This window comes from Notolepis coatsorum (assembly GCF_963971535.1).
Source record: "Notolepis coatsorum genome assembly, chromosome: 10".
Lineage (NCBI taxonomy): Eukaryota > Metazoa > Chordata > Actinopteri > Aulopiformes > Paralepididae > Notolepis > Notolepis coatsorum.
In genome coordinates, this window is record NC_140174.1 from 113,148,349 (window position 1) to 113,168,350 (window position 20,002).

General features: G+C 44.8%; 1 protein-coding gene across 1 annotated transcript in view; it reads left to right on the plus strand.

Moving 5' to 3' along the window:
- The window catches only part of LOC311236166 (disintegrin and metalloproteinase domain-containing protein 9-like), a 350,625-nt gene that overhangs the window by 239,258 nt on the left and 91,365 nt on the right, over window positions 1-20,002 (plus strand). The window contains exon 11 of the mRNA XM_084323795.1: window positions 2,825-2,958. Within this exon, the coding sequence (XP_084179921.1) occupies window positions 2,825-2,958 (134 nt within the window). The remainder of the gene's footprint in view (window positions 1-2,824; window positions 2,959-20,002) is intronic.

Here is a 20,002-nt window from a genome sequence, read left to right on the forward strand (position 1 = left end):
CGTTGTTGAAGTTGGTCCACGTGAGCCAAGTCACCTGGAGTTGCTAGCTGTTAGCCCTGCCTACTTTTGAATGAAGCTAAATGGAATGAAGCCTCTTATTATTATTATTATTAGCTGAGTATCGGAGCAGAAACATCCCTCTACACATACATGTCTGCTTGATCTCTCTCCTCCCTCCTGTCCTCCCTCTCTCACCCCTTCTATCTCTCCCTCCCTCTGTCTTTACCCTCTTCATCCCTCCATCATTCCTTCTCTCCTCTCTTTCTCCTTCCTCCCTCTCTCTCTCCCCTCTCCTCTTTCTCCCTCCCTCTCCCCTCTCTCTCCCCCTCTCCTCTCTCCCCTCCCCTTTCTCTCGCCCTCTCTCCCCCTCCCCTTTCCCTCTCTATCTCTCTCCCCTCTCTCTCTCTCTCCCTCTATATCTCCATCTCTCTTTCTCTCTCCCCCTCCCCTCTATCCTCCTCCCTCTTTATCTCTCTCCCCCTCCCCTTTCTCTCTCCCCCTCTTTATCTCTCTCCCCCTCCCCTCTCGCTCCCCCTCCCCTATCTCTCTCCCTCCCCTCTCCACCTCCTCTCTCTCTATGCCCCCCCCCCCCCTCTCTCTCTCTCTCCCTCTCTCTCTCTCTCTCCCTCTCCCTCTATATCTCTCTCTCTTTCTCTCTCCCCCTCCCCTCTATCCTCCTCCCTCTCTCTCCCCCTCCCCTCTCTCTCCCCCTCTTTATCTCTCTCTCCCCCTCCCCTCCCTCTCTCCCCCTCCACTATCTCTCTCCCTCCCCTCTCCACCTCCTCTCTCCCCCTCTCTCTCTGTCTCTCTCCCCCCCCTCTCTCTCTCTCCCCCACCTCTCTCTCTCTCTCTATATGGGTAACGCATGTATTCCTGGTAACCTGCCCCATTTCTAAGCCATATAACCCAGGACGTTATACGAACAACATTAAAATCTTTTCTCATGTCAAGAATGATTGTTATAGATGCCAAATAATTCACATTTAAAAAAAAAAAACATCATGTAGTGAGGGATGGCGGACCTCTAAAGTTGACCTAAGTTACCGGGAATACCAATTCACTATCTCCTCCAATTTAAGAGAGAATTAAAATGTTTTGGTTGTTTTGTAGGGATATCATCATCATGTAACATAATACCATAGTTCTCCCCGAGTTATCTCAAGAGAATTCAAATTTAGCTGAATCTGAAGGAAAAATCCGGGTATGGGATATGAGTCAACATAGTTCATGGCCTTCAATTGATAACAAACAAAAAAGGCTTAATTTTCATGGCAGATGCATGATATGTTTTGGGCATGATCTTGGCACCCCAATGAACAACCAAAATGAGTTTAGTCTTTTGTGGCCAATTATTTTAGGAGATAATTACGTTTCACATATTGATCCCAGGTTACCGCGAATACCTATCCTCACAATTCCAGATAAACACTTAAATCTCCTATTTTACTAAAGATTGGTGAGATTTTATTTTTGGAAATCATAACAGCAATAATAAGGGTTAGGTGTAAACCAGAATTACTAGAATGTGTTGTGTTTTGTCTGTTAAAATGAGCAAAAAGGAAAGGGTATTCCCAGTAACTTAACAAACAAGTGCAAAAAATACAGTTCTAGAACAAGTATTTACATTTTTTCTATATTCAAGAAAGTGGAAAGGAACCCAACATTTTCAATTGTCTGCACACAATCATTGTTTTGTTATTCCAAGATGGCATTTGAACTGAATTTTGGAAAAAAAACTGGTATTCCTGGTCACCATGCCCCTAGTGTGTGTGTGTACTGTATGTGTGTGTGGGTGGGTGTACACTGTATGCGTTTGTACAATATTTGTGTGTACAGTATGCGTGTGTGTACAGTATGTGTGTACAGTATGTATGTACAGTATGTGTGTGTACAGTATGTGTGTACAGTATGTGTGTGTACAGTATGTGTGTACAGTATGTGTGTGTACAGTATGTTGAAATTCTTTTATTGGGAAAACCACTTGAGATACAGTATCTCGTTTTCGAGAGGGTCCCACATTTTGTGCATTGTAACACATGACACACAACAACAACAACAACAAATTTTTTATAAATACAGGACATACAAAAACACAACAGAACAAGTACACATTGTAAGAGGATATGTCTCATTATAAGAGGATATGTCTCAATCTCCATCATAAGAGGCCCACTTCAAGGCAGTCACATGACGCTGCCACCGCAGGGCAAACAAATATGCTTACCCTGCGATGACACCGCCTGCAGCCGCCGCGAGAAAGGCCCAACAAAACATTCAAAGGGTGAGTAGAAAACAGGATGTAATAGAAATTGAGCTCCAGGACTGCCAGGAGAAGAGGAGCAATCAACCTGCCCACGAGCGCCCAAATCAACCAATCGGCCCCCCCTGCCTAAAAATAGGAGTAGAGCCAACTAGCTAACCCGTAACACCCGCATAAAGGATGGCTGTGCCCCACGTCCCCTCACCAGCGCAGGAGCCCCACCAAGGAAGCATGTACACTTGACCATAAAATTAGAACAAAGAGCATTTTTAAAGAGGTAAAATGGTAATGGTATTCCTGGTAACCTCTCCTTTTCACAAGTCACCGGAATACATATCAATATCTAAAGTTACCGTGAATACCTAATCAGGTTACGGGAATACCTATTTAGGTAACCAAGAATACCTAGGCATGGTATTCCTGGTACCTCAAGGTATTCTCGGTTACCCATAGGTTACGGGAATACCTTTCTCCAGTTACCGGGAATGCTTTACAGATACCTCTCTCTCTCTCTCTCTCTCGCTCTCGCTCTCGCTCTCGCTCTCGCTCTCTCTCTCTCCATAGTTCACCAATAACAACGTTCCTTCCTTCGCCTCCATTGTGGCTCATGAACTGGGTCACAACCTGGGGATGAACCACGACGACGGGAGGAGCTGCCAGTGTGGCGTCTCTGCCTGCATCATGCACTCTGGAGCCACGTGGGTACACACACACACACACACACATACACACACACACACACACACACACACATACACACACACACACACACACACACACACACATACATACATACATACACACACACACTCTGGAGCCACTTAGGTACACACACACACACACTCTGGAGCCACGTAGGTACACACACACACTGTAGCCACGTAGGTACACACACACACACACACACACACACACACACACACACACACACACACTCACTAATGTGCTGCAAGCTATACATACTGTATACTTATTTACATACAGTACAAAAAGGGAACTGGTTAAGGAATCATTAAGTAGACTACAGTTAAAAAAAACTCAACAATACTGCTCCAGAAAGGACAACACGGTTCCAGATAATCCTTTAAACCCTAAGGTTTCATTGAGTTCAGGACTCAAATCCAATAAGTCCAGCGACGAGAAGTGACCATAACAAACCAGTCAAGGCAACAGGCTTACAGAGTATAAATATATAAAAAACAACAGACCTTGAATCCTTATTCTCTCTCTCTCTCCTATCTCTCCTATCTCTCCTCTCTCACTCCACCCCCCTCTCCTCTCTCTCTCACTCCCCTCTCCCTCTCCTCTCTCTCCTCCCTCTCCCCTCTCTCCTCTCTCTCTCTCTCTCTCATCTCCCCTCTCCTCTCTCTCCTCTCTCCCTCTCCCTCTCCTCTCTCCCCCCCATAGGCTACTCTGTGACGCGATAGGGGACAGAGCCCGTAGGCTAGGTAGGTAGGTTGATAGGGAACAGAGCCCGTAGGCTAGCCAGGTAGGATGATACGGTACAGAGCCCATAGGCTAGGTAGGTAGGATGATAGGGAACAGAGCCCATAGGCTAGGTAGGTAGGATGATACGGTACAGAGCCCGTAGGCTAGGTAGGTAGGTTGATGGGGAACAGAGCCCGTAGGCTAGCCAGGTAGGATGATACGGTACAGAGCCCATAGGCTAGGGCTGGACGGCATGGTCTAAAATTGTGTAGACGGTAAATGTAGACGGTAAGGGTATATATCACGGTATATTCATTTATCTTAAAATGTCTATATAAATGCTTCTGAAGGGGTAAAACACTGGTATGGCAGCTATTACTGTACTCTTGTATTACTAGGACATATTTCACATAGTACAGAGGTATTTTAAGAACATTTATTGTGCAAAACTGCAATAGAAAAATGCAAAACCTTTTCTCAAGTTACTTCAATCTCTGAAAAACACTTTTTTCATGAAATACAATCAAATCGGGGCGGAGCTGAGCGATCATGGAGTAGATGTGTTTATTTTTATTTGTTTTTTGTCTGCTTGTTGAGTCGTCGTGTTTCAAATACTGTAGTCGACTTTTTTTCGACTTTCTGCGATGTCGGTGGTGGAAACCAGATCCATAAGCGCCCCAGCCGGCAAACCACCACCGGGCCTGGCCGCACCATCGCCCGGTGTCGGTGAGATAAGCGAAGCTGTGCTCTTGGTCATGACCAAGCTCCATGCAGAATCTGAGACACGCTTCGCTGAAGCACAAAAGAAAGTGCTGGCGGATTTTTGTGATAACCTTCATCGAGAGATATAAGAAATAAGGTTGGCGGTCGTCCCGCTGATAGACAAGATGGAGTCGCTGCACGCTGTCTCCTCGGCTAATGCTATCGAACTAGCTGCGCTATCGACGGAGGTATCATTACAGGGCGAGAAGATGGTGGATATAGAGTCCTCCCTGCTGGCTAGGCAGGCTGAAGTTACCAAACTACGGTCGGTAATTGTGGAAATGCAGTCCCGGGAGAGACGCTACAACATCAGGATTGTTGGAGTACCGGAGGGCAACGGGGAAGGCCGTCTCTCTGAGACCATGCTGGAATTGCTGCAAAAAATACTGGGGAATGACGTCCTCTCCTCCCCTCCCGTCTGTGAGTCGGCCTACAGAGCGGGCAGGTCCGCTCCTGGTGTGAACAAGGAGCAGAGGCCCATCATCGTCAAGCTGAACAGGCTTCAGCAGAGGGAACTCATCATGCGGTCGGCTTGGGCCAGAAGGGGTAATCTAAGGCTTGGCGATCACAAAGTGGCCATTTTCGAAGACTTTACACCGGAGGTTCAAGCACAGAGAGGCGAATACAAAGTGGTCATGAACAGGCTATGGAAACTAGGCCTGAGGCCCACGCTATTCGCTCCCGCGAAATTATCTGTGTTGGATAAGGTCGATGGTCGGCGTTCATTTTGGTCGTTGGTTAAAGCGAAGGAATATCTCGAGGGGATACCCGAGACTGTAGCTTGATAACTATATCGGGTGAGTGACTTGGCGATGTGGGCCGGAATACATTGTTAGGGCCGGCTATTCACAAACACTTGCTGTCATGCCCAGACATGCTAACTGCTAACTGCTCATCCAACTAGCGGGGCTTCCCAATTACTTCTGTTACTTGCTAAAGCTGACCTCATGGTTGTACTTGTGTATCGCCTCTTTGGAAGCTAACGAGCTAGCTGAACAATGTACATAATAGACTAACGTGCTATCCGGATTCATCACTAGCTTACACGCTAGCCTCGGGCTAGCTAGCGGGCTGCGTCTAACGTCTGCGCTGATACATTCGAGACCCGTTAATATTTACGCACTTTGGTTGTTGTTGCTTTTTAAGTGTCATCGGTTCGCACAATTCAACGGTGATCGGGTCCCTAACTAACTTCTTGTATGCTTTTATTTTTATATCCAGGCTGTTTTGAGCTTTGGGCTCCGGTAGGAGAAGATCGGTTGAATATATATATAAACAATATATGATAACAGGTTGTGTCAGGTATTGTTTATTACCATCCCCGGGTTAATGAATGTATTTAATTCTATTCTTACAAAGGTTATGTTGAGTTATTATATAATAATGACTATTTTTTCCATTATAGTTATCTCATGTTAGGGCCAAGGCTCACGGTGGTTTTCGACCGATATCTTTATTGAAACAATATATGATAACAGGTTGTGTCAGGTATTGCATTACCATCCCCGGGTTAATGAATGTGTTTAATTCTATTCTTACATAGGTTATGTCATTCCAACCGTTGTGCCTGTTCAGAGGGGCTGTTTACAGGTGTGCACTTTGACCATAATCCCTTTCTTTTATTGTCGTTGTTTAAATGACATCTGTCTGCACAATTTACCTGTGATCCGATCCTGCCTTAGACTATATGCTGGTATGCTTTAATTTAATTTAGTTTTGAATTTTCCTTTATCCATTTGTGCTATAACATTGCGACGTTGATGCGCAGACTCGGAAATAGATGGTTGCAGGGGTGATGTTGAGTTATTAATAATGGCTATTTTTTCCATTATGGTTATCTCATGTTAGGGCCAAGGCTCAGGTGGTTTTCGACCGATATCTTTATTGGAATTTTATTTGTATTATTATTATTAGTTGTGTTTATTGGACTAGTGGGGGTTTAATCAGGGGTTTATCTAGAGGGGGGTCGGAGTGGGGAGCGTCTTATTGAATCCATGACTCCAGTGGGAAATGATAGGAAGATGACCATCCTTAGTGGATGGGGCATAGGGAGGGTATTGGAGAGTGGGTATAGGAGGACTTATAATAGGACGGGTGGGTTAGGGTTTAGAGTAGAAGGAGGGGGGGTTGTAACTGGGGTGGGATTTTTATGTGTTTTATGTACTGTTGTCTTATATGTGTGTAATTGTTCCTCCTCTGAACTCCTGGGACTGACCGTCTGGGCCCGCCTGGATCAGCGCCTCTGTACTCAGCCTGGCTGCACTGGTATGTTCTCTACGCATTTAGACAAACTCGACCATGGCTAAATTGAATATTTTAATTTGGAACGCAGGAGGTCTTAACGCCCCACACAAGCGTGCCAGTGTCCTTTGGTTATTGAAGAGAAGAAATATTGACATTGCTCTCCTTAGTGAGACGCATTTATTGGTGGGTGATGTGTCAAGGCTAGCAAATCGACAATATCATGTTATATCCTCAGCCGATGATAAGACGAAAGGAGTCGTCATAGTTACAAGACGTAACCTTGATATCAAAGTCCTGGATGTGTGGTCGGACACGGAGGGAAGGATTACTATAGCAAAAGTTGAGTTCTCTCATAGGAAGATGGCAATAATAGCATTGTATGCCCCTAACACATTTGATTCAGCGTTCTATAATACAATCACGAAGAATATGTTGGAACTTACTGGATACGCTCTCATTGTGGGTGGCGATTTTAATGCGTGCTGGGATGCGGAGATGGATAGGTCCGGATCCTCTGAAACAAGCGACCAAAAACGGTCCTCTAAGGCCCTCAGGATGTGGGCCCAGGACACTGGGCTCGCAGACCTATGGCGCTTATCCAATCCCACCCTCAAGGATTACTCTCACCTGTCTGCCAGACACAAAACCTTCTCTCGAATAGACTATGCATTCGCATCCCCTAATTTGTTTGATAGTTTCGACGTCTCATTGGTTCCCCTGGCTCTCTCGGAAGGGGATTTTCCTTGTGGCAACCTTTGGCAGGCTCTCCACGAGAGCTCCCAGGTGGCGTTTTAACTCAACCTTATTAAAGAACGATGATTTCTGCTCTGAGTTCAGGAGTAAACTAACTGAATTCTTGCAGATCAATGTCTATACGCATCTTTGCAAACTAACTATAGTGAACGACTAAACACACAACGTAAGATAGTCAAGAAGGAAATAAACTCCATACTTAAACAACAGTCTGAGTTCTTGATACATAGGACAAGGCAAAATTACTACTTTCACGGCTCCAGGCCTAGCCATCTATTGGCAATGAAAATACGCTCGAATGATCATTTCTCGGATATCCCCTCGATCAAGACGCGACAGGGTACAATCACTACTGATTCGAAAAAGATCAACGACACTTTTAAAGAGTTTTACTCACAGTTATATAGCTCAGAGGTTAATCTCGACGACTCTAAATTTGAATCGTTCATTGGCGGGCTTGAGATACCCCACATTTCTGAGGAAGAGGCTAAGGAACTGGGGAAACCGATCACCCTTATGGAACTAAGGGAGACGATCGCTGAAATGCAGAGGGGTAAGGCACCAGGCTGGGATGGTATTCCACCCGAGGTTTATTTAGCTTTCTGGGACCAACTGGGCCCATTGATGCTCGATATGATCAATTACGCTATCGAACAGGGGGAGTTCTCAAGAGATGTCAACATGGCACTGATTTCTTTACTTCTCAAGAAGGACAAAGATCCCAATGATTGTGGTAGCTATAGGCCCTTGAGTCTTCTCGGGCCGATTTAAAAGTGTTTGCCAAGGTGCTGGCCCGCCGCCTGCAGAGATTTATGACGGTATTGGTACACTGCGATCAAACTGGTTTTATCCCGGGGCGCCTGGCTGCAGATAATCTTAGGAGGCTGTTGCATGTAGTCGATAACAGTAAAGACAATACAGCTCCGTCCACTGTTCTGTCTTTGGATGCCATGAAGGCGTTTGACAGACTAGAATGGTCATACCTGTGGAAGGTACTTGAGGTCATGGGTCTGGGAAAGAATTTTATTCATATGATTAAAGTCCTGTATGCCTCGCCGTCGGCAATGATACTGACAGGCAAAAACTGTTCCACACTTTTCCCAGTCTCCAGATCTTCTAGACAGGGTTGTCCTCTGAGCCCGGGACTATTCGCGCTTTCCCTCGAACCATTGGCCCAATTTATTAGGCAATCAGAGGACATCGTCCCCATAATGATCAATAATACACCACACAAAATTGCTCTCTATGCGGATGACCTACTGATTTTTATGGATGACCCTTCCCGGTCGGCCACAAAATTATTGGAAATAATCGACGACTTTGGTAAATTGTCAGGCTTTAAGATTAACTGGAACAAATCAGCCTGCCTACCTCTTAATGAGCTGGCCAAGGCGGTGCGACTACCAGCTGATATCCCCATAGTGGAACATTTTAAATACTTAGGTATAGAGATATTCCCCACGCTGAGTCAAACTACTAAGTGCAACTTCACGGGTACTTGTGATAAAATACGCCAGGATCTAGACAGATGGTAGTCCCTTCCTAACTCCTTACAAGCCCGAGCTTCCATAATCAAAATGAACGTTCTGCCTAGGATAAATTTTGTTAGCTCAATGCTCCCCCTGCCCCCTCCAATAGACCACTGGCGCAAGGTACAATCGATGGTATCTAAGTTTATTTGGAATAACAAACGCCCGAGAATCAAAAGAGCTACTACTCAACGTAGGAAACAAGATGGGGGCCTCGCAATCCCTGATTTTAAGCTTTATTTCTGGTCCTTCTCACTGAGACCTCTGATGTGCTGGCTAGACCCTGTAGATGCTGTATCTTGGCGCTCCTTAGAAGCGGCGGCGGTCTCACCGCTAAGATTGCAGGATGTGGTGTACTCCACTGTCTCTATTTCGAAATACCGGCTGAGGTATGGACCGATCATAACTCACGTGATCCAAACGTGGCGTAATGTACAGAGGTCGTGTGGGGTTAAATGCCCATGGCACCTGGACTCTCCAATTTTTAATAACCAGCAATTACTTGTTGGGCACAAGCCGGTTAATATTCCTCAATGGCAAAGGAGGGGGGTGCATACTCTGGAGGATATTTATGATAAGAACGGCCTCCGTGCGTTTCAGGACTTAAGAGAATTTTATGATCTTCCCGGCGAGTCCTTTTTTCTTTATCTTCAACTAAGGTCAGCACTGAGGGCGCATGGCGTGCCGTGGGCTCAAGCTTTGCACCCACACCCCTTCCTCAGGCTCATAGTGGACAGGACGACCTCCAGAGGGTTTGTCTCAGACTTTTATACGCTCTTAATTCAATCCACGTATATAAAAATCTATCATTGGATACAATCTGGCGTGTGGATATCCCGGAGTTGGACCCCGAGTTTGACTGGGATGATGTTTGGGCAAATGTGGCATTGTCTTCCCGCAACCCCAATCACCAGCAAATTAATTTTAATTATATTCATAGGACCTATCTTACACCTAGGAAGCTATTTGCTATGGGACTGATAACCGACTCTCGGTGCACTTTGTGCTCTCAAAAGGCCACTGGCACTTATATGCATATGTATTGGGATTGCCCACCAGTGGCCCGCTTCTGGAGGTCAATAACGGACAAGCTTTCAGATCTGTGTGGCTTAACTATCCCATTCACAGCTGTTACGCTACTCCTGAACGATATAACGACACTACCTGCGTCCGTTCAACTAAAAAGGGTTGTCCTAGCGGGTGTCACAGCAGCGAAGAAGCTAATAGCAATGAGATGGAAGGAGCCTGAGAAGCTTACAGTGATTAACTGGTCCCTAACACTATTGGATGTGATTTATCTGGAGATATCCACGGCGCGGGTGATTGGGGTGGGACAGGCAGGTATTGACCTGTGGTTCGCAGCAGCTGAGAAGGTAAGGACCGCTGTGTGCGGCTGAGCGGGGTTGAGGTGCGTGTTCGGGTGAGTCCGGCGGTCTCTTGGGAGGGGGAGGAGGAAATGTTTTGTCTGTCTTGTCTTTTGTCTTGTCATCTTGAGTTTAGCTGGGGATATTATGGGGGGGCAGCTATTTAACTATTTCTTCACTGTTTGGCCACTTTTACACGGTCTCTGTGAGTCTATGGAACACCTCTACAGGTTTTTGTTTTTTCATGAAGGTTCATTGCTCTGTTTTCGGGTCGTGTTCTCAAAAAATGGTCCTTGTGGTGGATTGGAGATGTACGTTTTATTAATATAGGGTCACACGGCCGGGAATCGGGGCTGAACACTGGGAAAGACCATTTATTAGATAGTACCCCTTGGAATTAAAATTTAGAAGGTTGAACTCTGTTTTCTTTTATCTTTGTCTGTATAAATTGTTAGTCTGTATTATTATTGTTTTTGTTATTTTCTTGTGAAGTTCTATGTATTGTGATGGTGGTTAATGTGTTGTCTTGTTTCATGTGAATAATAATAAAAAAATTTGATAAAAAAAAAAGAAATACAATCAAATCAAGCGGCAGTGCTGTCTTAAATACTTCGAAGCTTTGAAGCTTTGTTCGATGGGCATGGGATTCGAATATGAAAATTAAATTCGATTCTAAAAAAAAAAAATGTAAAATAAATATGATTATTTTTTTTATTTTTTTTTGCAAAATCAACACTCCCTCTCTTTGTTAACACATCCACCGCCGGAAATGCTTTAAAACGTTATTGCCCACCATGCTTATACCGCCAGACCACGCTGTACTGCGATATTGAGATAAATATTTCATTTTTTCGCCATGGCATTCATAATTCATATATACACCTCCGGCGCTGCAGCTGGACCCTACGGCAAAAAAAAACAACGGCTCAATACCGCCGCCTGGTGGATGGTCGGGCGAGTTACACTGGTAAACAGGATATGACTGCTGTGCGTCCATTAAATTCATCCGGCCGTCAGATATTGTCGCAAGGCTCCCGACAGATACTATAGTACATATCGATCGCTTTAGAAACTTAATAATCTATATGATTTCGGCGTTTATTGCGACATACAAACCGGAAATGGACCTAGGCGATCGACGTCCTATACCTGGGATCTTTCACCGCCAGTCTCATTGACGCACGGTAAGAGGACGATGACGCTATTTTTTGCCCAATTGTTTATTCTTTTCACTGCAAACTGATCTGATCAATATATCACCCATACTACATAAAGCATTTACTGATGATCACGGAATTATAAACGACCCCCCCCCCCCCCTTTCATCCGCGCATGATGAAGCATAACGTATAGGATCATCTACAGTTGAATTTTTTTATATAGCATGTATCGGGAATAAACGGCCGTTGATAATCTATATATGCGTTTATGCCTATAACTCACGTTCTATGAATTACTGCAGAAAACGATAAAAACACTTATTTATTCTAGAAGGTATTTTTGGAAGAATCTATGAATGAAAAAGTATAATGTTCCTACATCCTGAACGATAGATAATCGATGTTGAATGGGCCATAGTAATGTCAATTTAGCAATACAATTTAAAAAGTTATAGCCCTGCAAAGAAGGTGAACATCTCCATAGGCTTAGAGTGGTGGCAGACTGGCTATATTGATGGATATAACCGTGGCAGGGAATGTGTTAACTACAACAAGCAATGCTGTTTGTTATTTAAGATGAGGTCGGACTCGGCACGGACAGATTTGTGTTCATTGTGCTGCTTTTATAAAGCCTCAAATGATGGCTTACAATATTTCATGAAAGCAAAGTGTTTCGTTTGTCTAAGATTTAAAAAGGTTTCAACTTTACAACACTGACAAAGTTGAACAAAGTGCTGTACAAGTCCCACAACATAAAAAATAAAAATAATAATTTAACAATTTTTATAAAATAAAATAATTTCTCTGCCCTAAGCGGCACAAATTGAAAATAAAAACTACAGCAGGACAGGAGGTTTCTTTCCCTCAAACAACTCAAACACAATACAACTCCAACATAACTTAACTTTAGTGTACATGTTTGACAACGTAGAGAGAGAGAGCGAGAGAGCGTGATGTTTGAGGTTTGAGCGTCCTAAGATGCCGTAGGTCAGGGGTCGGCAATTAGGTCTGGCCGCGGGCCAAATTTTCCCCAAGCCATTGAATGGCGAGCCAGGACCAAAAACAATGGCTAATTTAATATAATGATAGTGAAAAATGCAGCACCGCGGCGAGTGCATACACATGATGCACTCGCAAAAGGTGGGACCCTGATGTAAACAAGACAAACGTCTTTCTCTGGTCTGCATCCCCTTAACAATTGTGTGTATTGAGCCGTACTGTATTGTACCCATTTTGCAATCTGTTAAATAAAGTTTTCATTCATTCATTCATTCATGAACAGCAGATCAGTAGGATGTGCATTTGATGTTCATACAGCACCGCGGCGAGTGCATATACACATGAACAGCAGATCAGAATGCATGAAAAGTAAACACGACTCACCATAACTGTCCTGGGCTTGTTCAGTCCTCCAAAATCCCTGCTAATGTTTGAAACATGTCAAATATCCACTCGCCGCCCTCCAATTCCAGATTGGCGTTGAATGCAGCTACTTTATCTGCCAACTTGAACACAGTTGTCATCATTGCCTTGTCTGCTATCTTGTCGCCACATATTATGCAGAGAGGACGCACGCAAGAGTCACCTGTTGCGATAAACCCGTATTTTAAGTACGACTCCTGTTTATTAAAAGAAGCTTTATGTGTCTTGGAGGTCATAGGCTCCTCTTCTGGCTCCTCAGTTGGTATTTCCCCGTTGCAAAGAAGCTATCCAAACACGTTTTTATTTTTTTTAACACATTTTTGCTAACGTTAGTCACTCGCATCCCGAACACGGAAGTGAAAGTGCGTCAGCGAAAATATACACGCGCGTCACGAGTGAATATTTCCCGCGCGTAAAATAAATATCATAATGTCAAAATAAACTGACAGGCCAGAAATTATTGCTGGCGGGCCAATGTCGGCCCGCGGGCCGCCTATTGCCGACCCCTGCCGTAGGTGATGATGTCACACCAGGATTGTCAACACACAGAGTTGGAAACGGGAGCAGCCCCGATGGATAAAGCGATATAAAGAAATGAATAGCCAAATAAAGTTATCTTTGAACCTCTGTTGTCAAGCCTCGTCAATATACCCTCCCCCCCCCTTTCCTCACGAATGGAACTGTGCCGCAGAGTCACGTTAGAACGTTAGCTTAGCGGCTAACGTTAGCCCGTTGCTGCGCTAAATCAAGTCTCCTCTCAGCCTCCTTAGCCAAATTGAAATGCCAAAACTATTATGGCAAGGTCCGTGAACAAGTGGAGAAAACTCAGTACAATTAAACACTATGCAACGACCACTGCAAACGTTGAGTGAATTGTCAAGTAACGTTAACGTCATTGCTACTGCTGTGATTAGCTGCTCTAGTCCAGTGGTTCCCAAAGTCGGGGTCGCGACCCAAAGGTGGGGCGCGAGCAGCCACGGGAGGGCCGCGAGATGATTTCCAGAATGTTCCAGAATAAAAAAGAAAAAAGAAAAAAATAATTATATATATATTTTTAAATATATTACTGGTAAAAAGAAATGCTAATAAATGATAATAAATCAAATTCAGCCTATGAATTTCCATGGTCCGTATACATAATGCATGTGACAGGTATTCTATATTATTACTATTGTATTATGCACAATCGTTGCGGGCAAGACCACCCGCATTTCATTGTATACTCGTATGCCGTGACAAATAAAACTCTTGACTTGACTTGAGGTACGGCGAGACACTAGAGACACACACTGTGGTTATTTGAATTTCGGTCGGAGATTGGCAAATGTATAATTGTTGCTAGCTAGCTCAAATTCAAAATGAAACGTTGGTTAATAGCGGCCAAAAGCAGAGAAGCAGAGAAGCCAGCGGAGGAGAGTCGAGAAGCAGTTCCACCGCCAGAAAGGCCATCAACTGACACGGGATTGGGAGGAGGTGATAGTCAAAGTAGCCATGTGGATGATGTGGGACCAGGGCTGCGTGCGACACAAAGAAGCACCCACCCAAAGTTGGACCAGCGGCAGCCTACCTATAGTCGAAAATATCGTGAGGAATATATCCAATATGGATTCATATGTAATTTGTGAACGAGGTGCAACTTCCTCAATGTGTCGTGTGTGCCGACCTTGCAAATGAAAGCTTAAAGCCTGTAAAAATGATACAGCATTTAAAAACAAAGCACCCCTCCCTCGCTGAGAAACACGTTGATTTTTTTCGCCGAAAAGAGCGAGAGTTGCTAGGCCAAAAAAAGGTGATATATACACAAACATCAGTCCCTGCGAAAGCGCAAAAGGCCTCATATGAGGTGGCATATTTAATTGCTCTGGCAAAAAAGCCACACACAATCGGGGAAACTCATCAAACCTGCTGCTAAGATAAGATAAGATAAGATATTCCTTTATTGATCCCCTTGGGGAAATTCAGGCATCATAGCAGCATGGGGGGGAGGGGGGAGGGGTACAGGTAGTAAAACAACACAGTATACAGGTAGTAAAAGACAACACAGGCAGTGTAAACAATTTGATCAATATGGTCAATATAATTTACTATCTGACTAGCTGAGGAATATTCACATTATTCACAGTGTCACATAAGGTGCAGTATGCATGAGGTAGTGTTATAATTTACTATCTACTGAGTATACATTAATCAAAGTACCAGGGTAGTCTACTTTGTCCCCCTTGGGTTCCTATAAGTCCCAGGTCAATGTCTGGTAGCAGTCGCTGTCGCTGCCCCCTGTTGTGGGGCCTGGAGGCTGCTAGTCGCTGCCCACTGTTGTGGAGCCTGATGGCCGCTGGTATGAAGGACTGTCCGAGGCGGTTAGTTGAGTGTCGGGGGGGGATGAGTCTGTGGCTGAACGAGCTTCTCATCTTGACTAGCTCGTCGTAGAGGGGGTGGTAGGGGTTCTCCATGATGGCATCCAGCTTCCTTATCATCCCCCTCTCTACCATCACCTCAAGTCTAGGTAGCTCGACTCCCACCACGGAGCTAGCCTTCCTCACCAGCTTGTTGAGCTTGTTGGTGTCCCTTGAGTTGATGTAGCCTCCCCAGCATGCCACAGCATAGAAGAGGATGCTGGCCACAACAGACTGGTAAAAAGACTGCAGCAGTTTGTTGCACACATTGAAGGACCTGAGTCTCCTCAGGAAGAACAGCCTGCTCTGTCCCTTCCTGTAGAGGGCCTCTGTGTTGTCCGACCAGTCCAGTTTATTGTTCAGGTGTACCCCAAGGAACTTGTATGAGTCCACCATCTCCACATCCACCCCTCGGATGGAGATGGGAATCGGGGGGGGCCTCTTCTTGCCCCTCCGGAAGTCCACCACCAGCTCCTTGGTCTTACTGGTGTTGAGTTGGAGGTGGTTGCTGTCGCTCCACCCCACGAAGCTCTCCACCAGGGCTCTGTACTCCTCCTCATCATCGTCGGTGATGTAGCTTACGATGGAGGAGTCGTCTGAGAACTTCTGCAGGTGGCACCCGCTGGAGTTGCGGCAGAAGTCTGAGGTGTAGAGGGTGAAGAGGAAGGGTGACAGCACAGTTCCCTGGGGGGCGCCGGTGTTGCTCACCAGTACGTCAGACTGACTGTCCTTTAGTCTGACGTACTGTGGCCTCTCAGTGAGGTAGTCCTTGATCCAGGCCACCAAGCCGTGCTCCAGCTGCATCGCAGAGAGCTTCTCCGCTAGCAGTGACGGCTGGATGGTGTTGAAGGCGCTGGAGAAATCAAAGAACATAATCCTCACTGAGCTGCGCGGCTTCTCCAGGTGCGTGTACGCTCTGTGGAGCATGTAGCTTTGAATCGGAATATGCATGGGGATAAACTGGCTCGTGTAATTGAATCAGTGCCGCTCTCGAACGGCACAATTGCCCGGCGCATCACAGATATGGCCCAGGACATCAAGTGTCAGCTTATTGACAGAGTGAAGCAAGGCAAATATGCTTTGCAACTAGACGACTCGACAGATATCTCGAACTGTGCCCAGTTGCTTGTATTTGTGAGGTACAAATTTGATGGGAAGCTGGAGGAAGACATGCTTGTGTGCACTGCACTGGAGGGAACGTGCACAGGTGACTTGAGGATGTTTTCCTAAAACTGGATGAGAAACTGAAAGAGGAGGGACTGTCTTGGAAGGAGTGTGTTGGTGTGTGTACCGACGGCGCTGGGGCGATGGTGGGGGAAAATAAAGGACTGAAAGCCAGAGTCTTGCAAGTGGCACCTCACGTGAAGTTCACACACTATCATTCACAGAGACGCTTTTGCGGGCAAAACGATCGATGCAGAGCTTAAAGGTGTTCTTGACACAGCCATAAAAATAGTCAACTACCGGTATATAAAATCTCGTCCACTCAACACCAGGCTGTTTGCATCTCTCTGCAACGAAATGGGCTCTGAGCATGAAGGCCTGCTGTTCCATACTGAGGTGCGGTGGCTTTCACGAGGAAATGTCCTCATGCGCCTGTTTGAGCTGCGGGATGAGGTGCGCTTGTTTCTGGCGGAGAATGCACCCCAGCTCGCTGCCCACCTCGCTGCCCACCTCTCCGATCCTGGCTGGATAACAAGACTAGCCTATCTGTCTGTCATATTTGATAAAACAAATGGACTTAATCTCTCACTACAGGGTGAAAATACAAGCATCCTGTCGCTCAATGACAAAATACTATCGTTCACGAGGAAACTCGAGCGTTGGATTGCACGGGTAGCAATGGGCAGGATTGATATGTTTCCAGAGCTGGATGAGTTTATGGGGGAAAATGAACTCAGTGTGAACACAGTGAAGATGTCCATAACCAGTCACCTCAAAGCCCTTCTTGAGCGATTTAAAAAGTATTTCCCCGAGGAAACAGCACCAGAACAGCATGACTGGATAAGATCCCCATTCACAGTAACAACAGCATCACACCTGCCATCTGACCTGGAGGACGCTCTTGTTGAACTGTCAAGCGACCGAACCTTAAAGACAGAGTTTCAGTCCAAGCCGCTGGCTGAGTTCTGGATATCCGCTGAGGGGGAATACGCACAGCTATCCAATGCCGGAATGGATGTATTGTTGCCATTTGGATCGACATACCTATGCGAAAAAACATTCTCTGCACTGACCTATATAAAAAACAAGTACAGATCACGTCTGAATGTGGAGGATGATCTCCGAGTCGCTGTCTCCAAAATCAAGCCCAGACTGGACTTGTTGTGCTCCAAGCATAGTGCCCATCCATCTCATTAGGTGAGTTGAACATTAGCGGCGCCTATACTAAATTAAACGCGCTATATGTATTAATTTTATGGTTGTTTGATTATTGTGTTATTTTGTGTATAGTTATTGTGCGTGTTAGTTCAAGTTCTTTAATAGTTGTCATACAGAAGTACAGAATACTTTCATACAAAATGCTTCTTACTGTTACGCTCCAGAGACTGTGCTAGACAAGTTGTATCAAATAACATAATAACATAATATAGCATGTAATTTAGAAGAAGAAAAATTAGGTCACAGTGTTCGGTATAGACATATGTACAATGTTCTGAGTTACCATATAATATACAATACTATGCAGTGTACTAATGTACAGTACTATCTAGTGCAAAGCAGAAATGGGATGAGGTACAATTTTAGGTACAATTTACAGTAAGGTGTACGAGTTGTAGTGCAATCCTTCATCCATAAATATAAAGTGTGGGGAGTGGGTGCTACAGTGTGTTTGTTTAAAGTGGGTGTGTGCTATAAAGTGTGTGGAGTGGGTGCTACAGTGTGTTTGTTTAAAGTGAGTGTGTGCGTGTGGATGTGTGTGCTATGTGCGTTTGGTGGTTGTTGTTGTGTAGTGTTCATTCATTGTTCGTTTAGCAGCCTGATGGCCTGGGGATAGAAGCTTCTTCTGAGTCTTTCTGTGCTCGCCTTGAGACTCCGGTATCGCTTGCCTGACCGCAGCAGTTCAAAGAGGCAGTTGTTCGGGTGACTGGAGTCTTTAATGATTCTCTTAGCCTTGCCCTTGCAACGCTTGTTGTAAATGTTCTGGAGGGTGGGGAGCCCCCCTCCAATTGTGCGTTCGGCTGAACGTGTCACTCTTTGTAGTCTGCTTCGGTCTTGTGCAGTGCTATTCCCAAACCAGGAGGTGATGTTGCCGGTCAAGATGCTCTCTATTGTACATGAGTAGAAGTTCTTAAGGATCTTCTGACTGACTTGGAACTTCCTTAGGCGCCTGAGGAAGTAGAGGCGTTGTCGTGCCTTCTTCACAACACTGTCAATGTGTGTGGTCCATGTCAAGTCCTCGGATATGTAGGCTCCGAGGTACTTAAAGCTGTTGACTCTCAACCGGTGCCCCGTCGATGCTGAGGGGGCTGTAGTCCTTGACCCCCGACCTCCTGAAGTCCACAATCTCCTTAAAAGCATCCAATGCTTATTACTGCGTAACGTTTGCATGTTTCACAACCACCTATGGCTGTGAGCAGGGGGGAAACAGTCAGAACCATAACATCGTTGTTATACTTTCTCATTCTCATTCAGGTGTGAGGCAGGCGTCCATAAACGCACCACAGGAGAGGAGGATTGACAGACTGCGTGACAGCATGGCATCGCACTTTGTTAGAGACAGCCCATGTCCACGCAATAAATATGCAACATGATGAATGATAAAATAATATTGAATCTGTGACAATCAGTCTGCAGTCTACGAGTGATAATAATCTCTTTATATATAGCAAACTACTGTGATGCTTTTAAATAGTTCATTTTCTGAAGTACATAGGCCTACACGTTTTTCATAATCATAGAATCTATATGTAGGGCCTATATTCATTTCATGGTTGTTTGGTTATTGTGTTGTTTTTGTTATTGTGTGTAGTTATTGTGCATGTTAATAGCACAAGGTGGAGCACACCCAAAAACGTTTAAGAGGTGCAGACTGACAGAACGTACTGAAAACGATAAAGAAAGTTGCACACTCATTTGTCTCCTCTTTGCTGTTTATTGTCACCAATGTTTCGGCGTTTGCCTTCTTCAGGTGAAACTTGTTAATAGTGAAACTGTTAATAGCCTCCAATGCTTATTAGTGCGTGTGAAGTTTGCGCGTTTCAACCACCTCCGCTCCTATCCCAAAGCAGACGGAAGGGGAGCGACTGCAATAACAAAAAAAGTCACTCGCCACTTAAAAAACATTAAAAGCATGCATTTACACATTCTAAAATGTGACTATATGGTTTTATATTAACTTAATAAATAAACAAAAACGAAAAATCTACTTATTTCAACGAACATTTCAAACTAAATAACAGATTATGCACATAAAACGCTGAAAACAACCGAAGCAACAATAGTATTTTAATGAGGCTATTATTATTATCATTATTATTTTGCAACAAGTTAGCCCTCTCATAAATAGCACATATAAATGAATAACTAACTTGAACTAACGTAATAGGATTGAAGTGATATTTGGCTTAAAAAATCGGTCGCCTGGCAAAAAAAAAAAAAAAAGGATAAAGCCTGACGATGTGCATTGGGCCGCGGCTCTCTGACCCCTTATTTTCTGGGTCCCGGCCTGAAAAATTTGGGAACC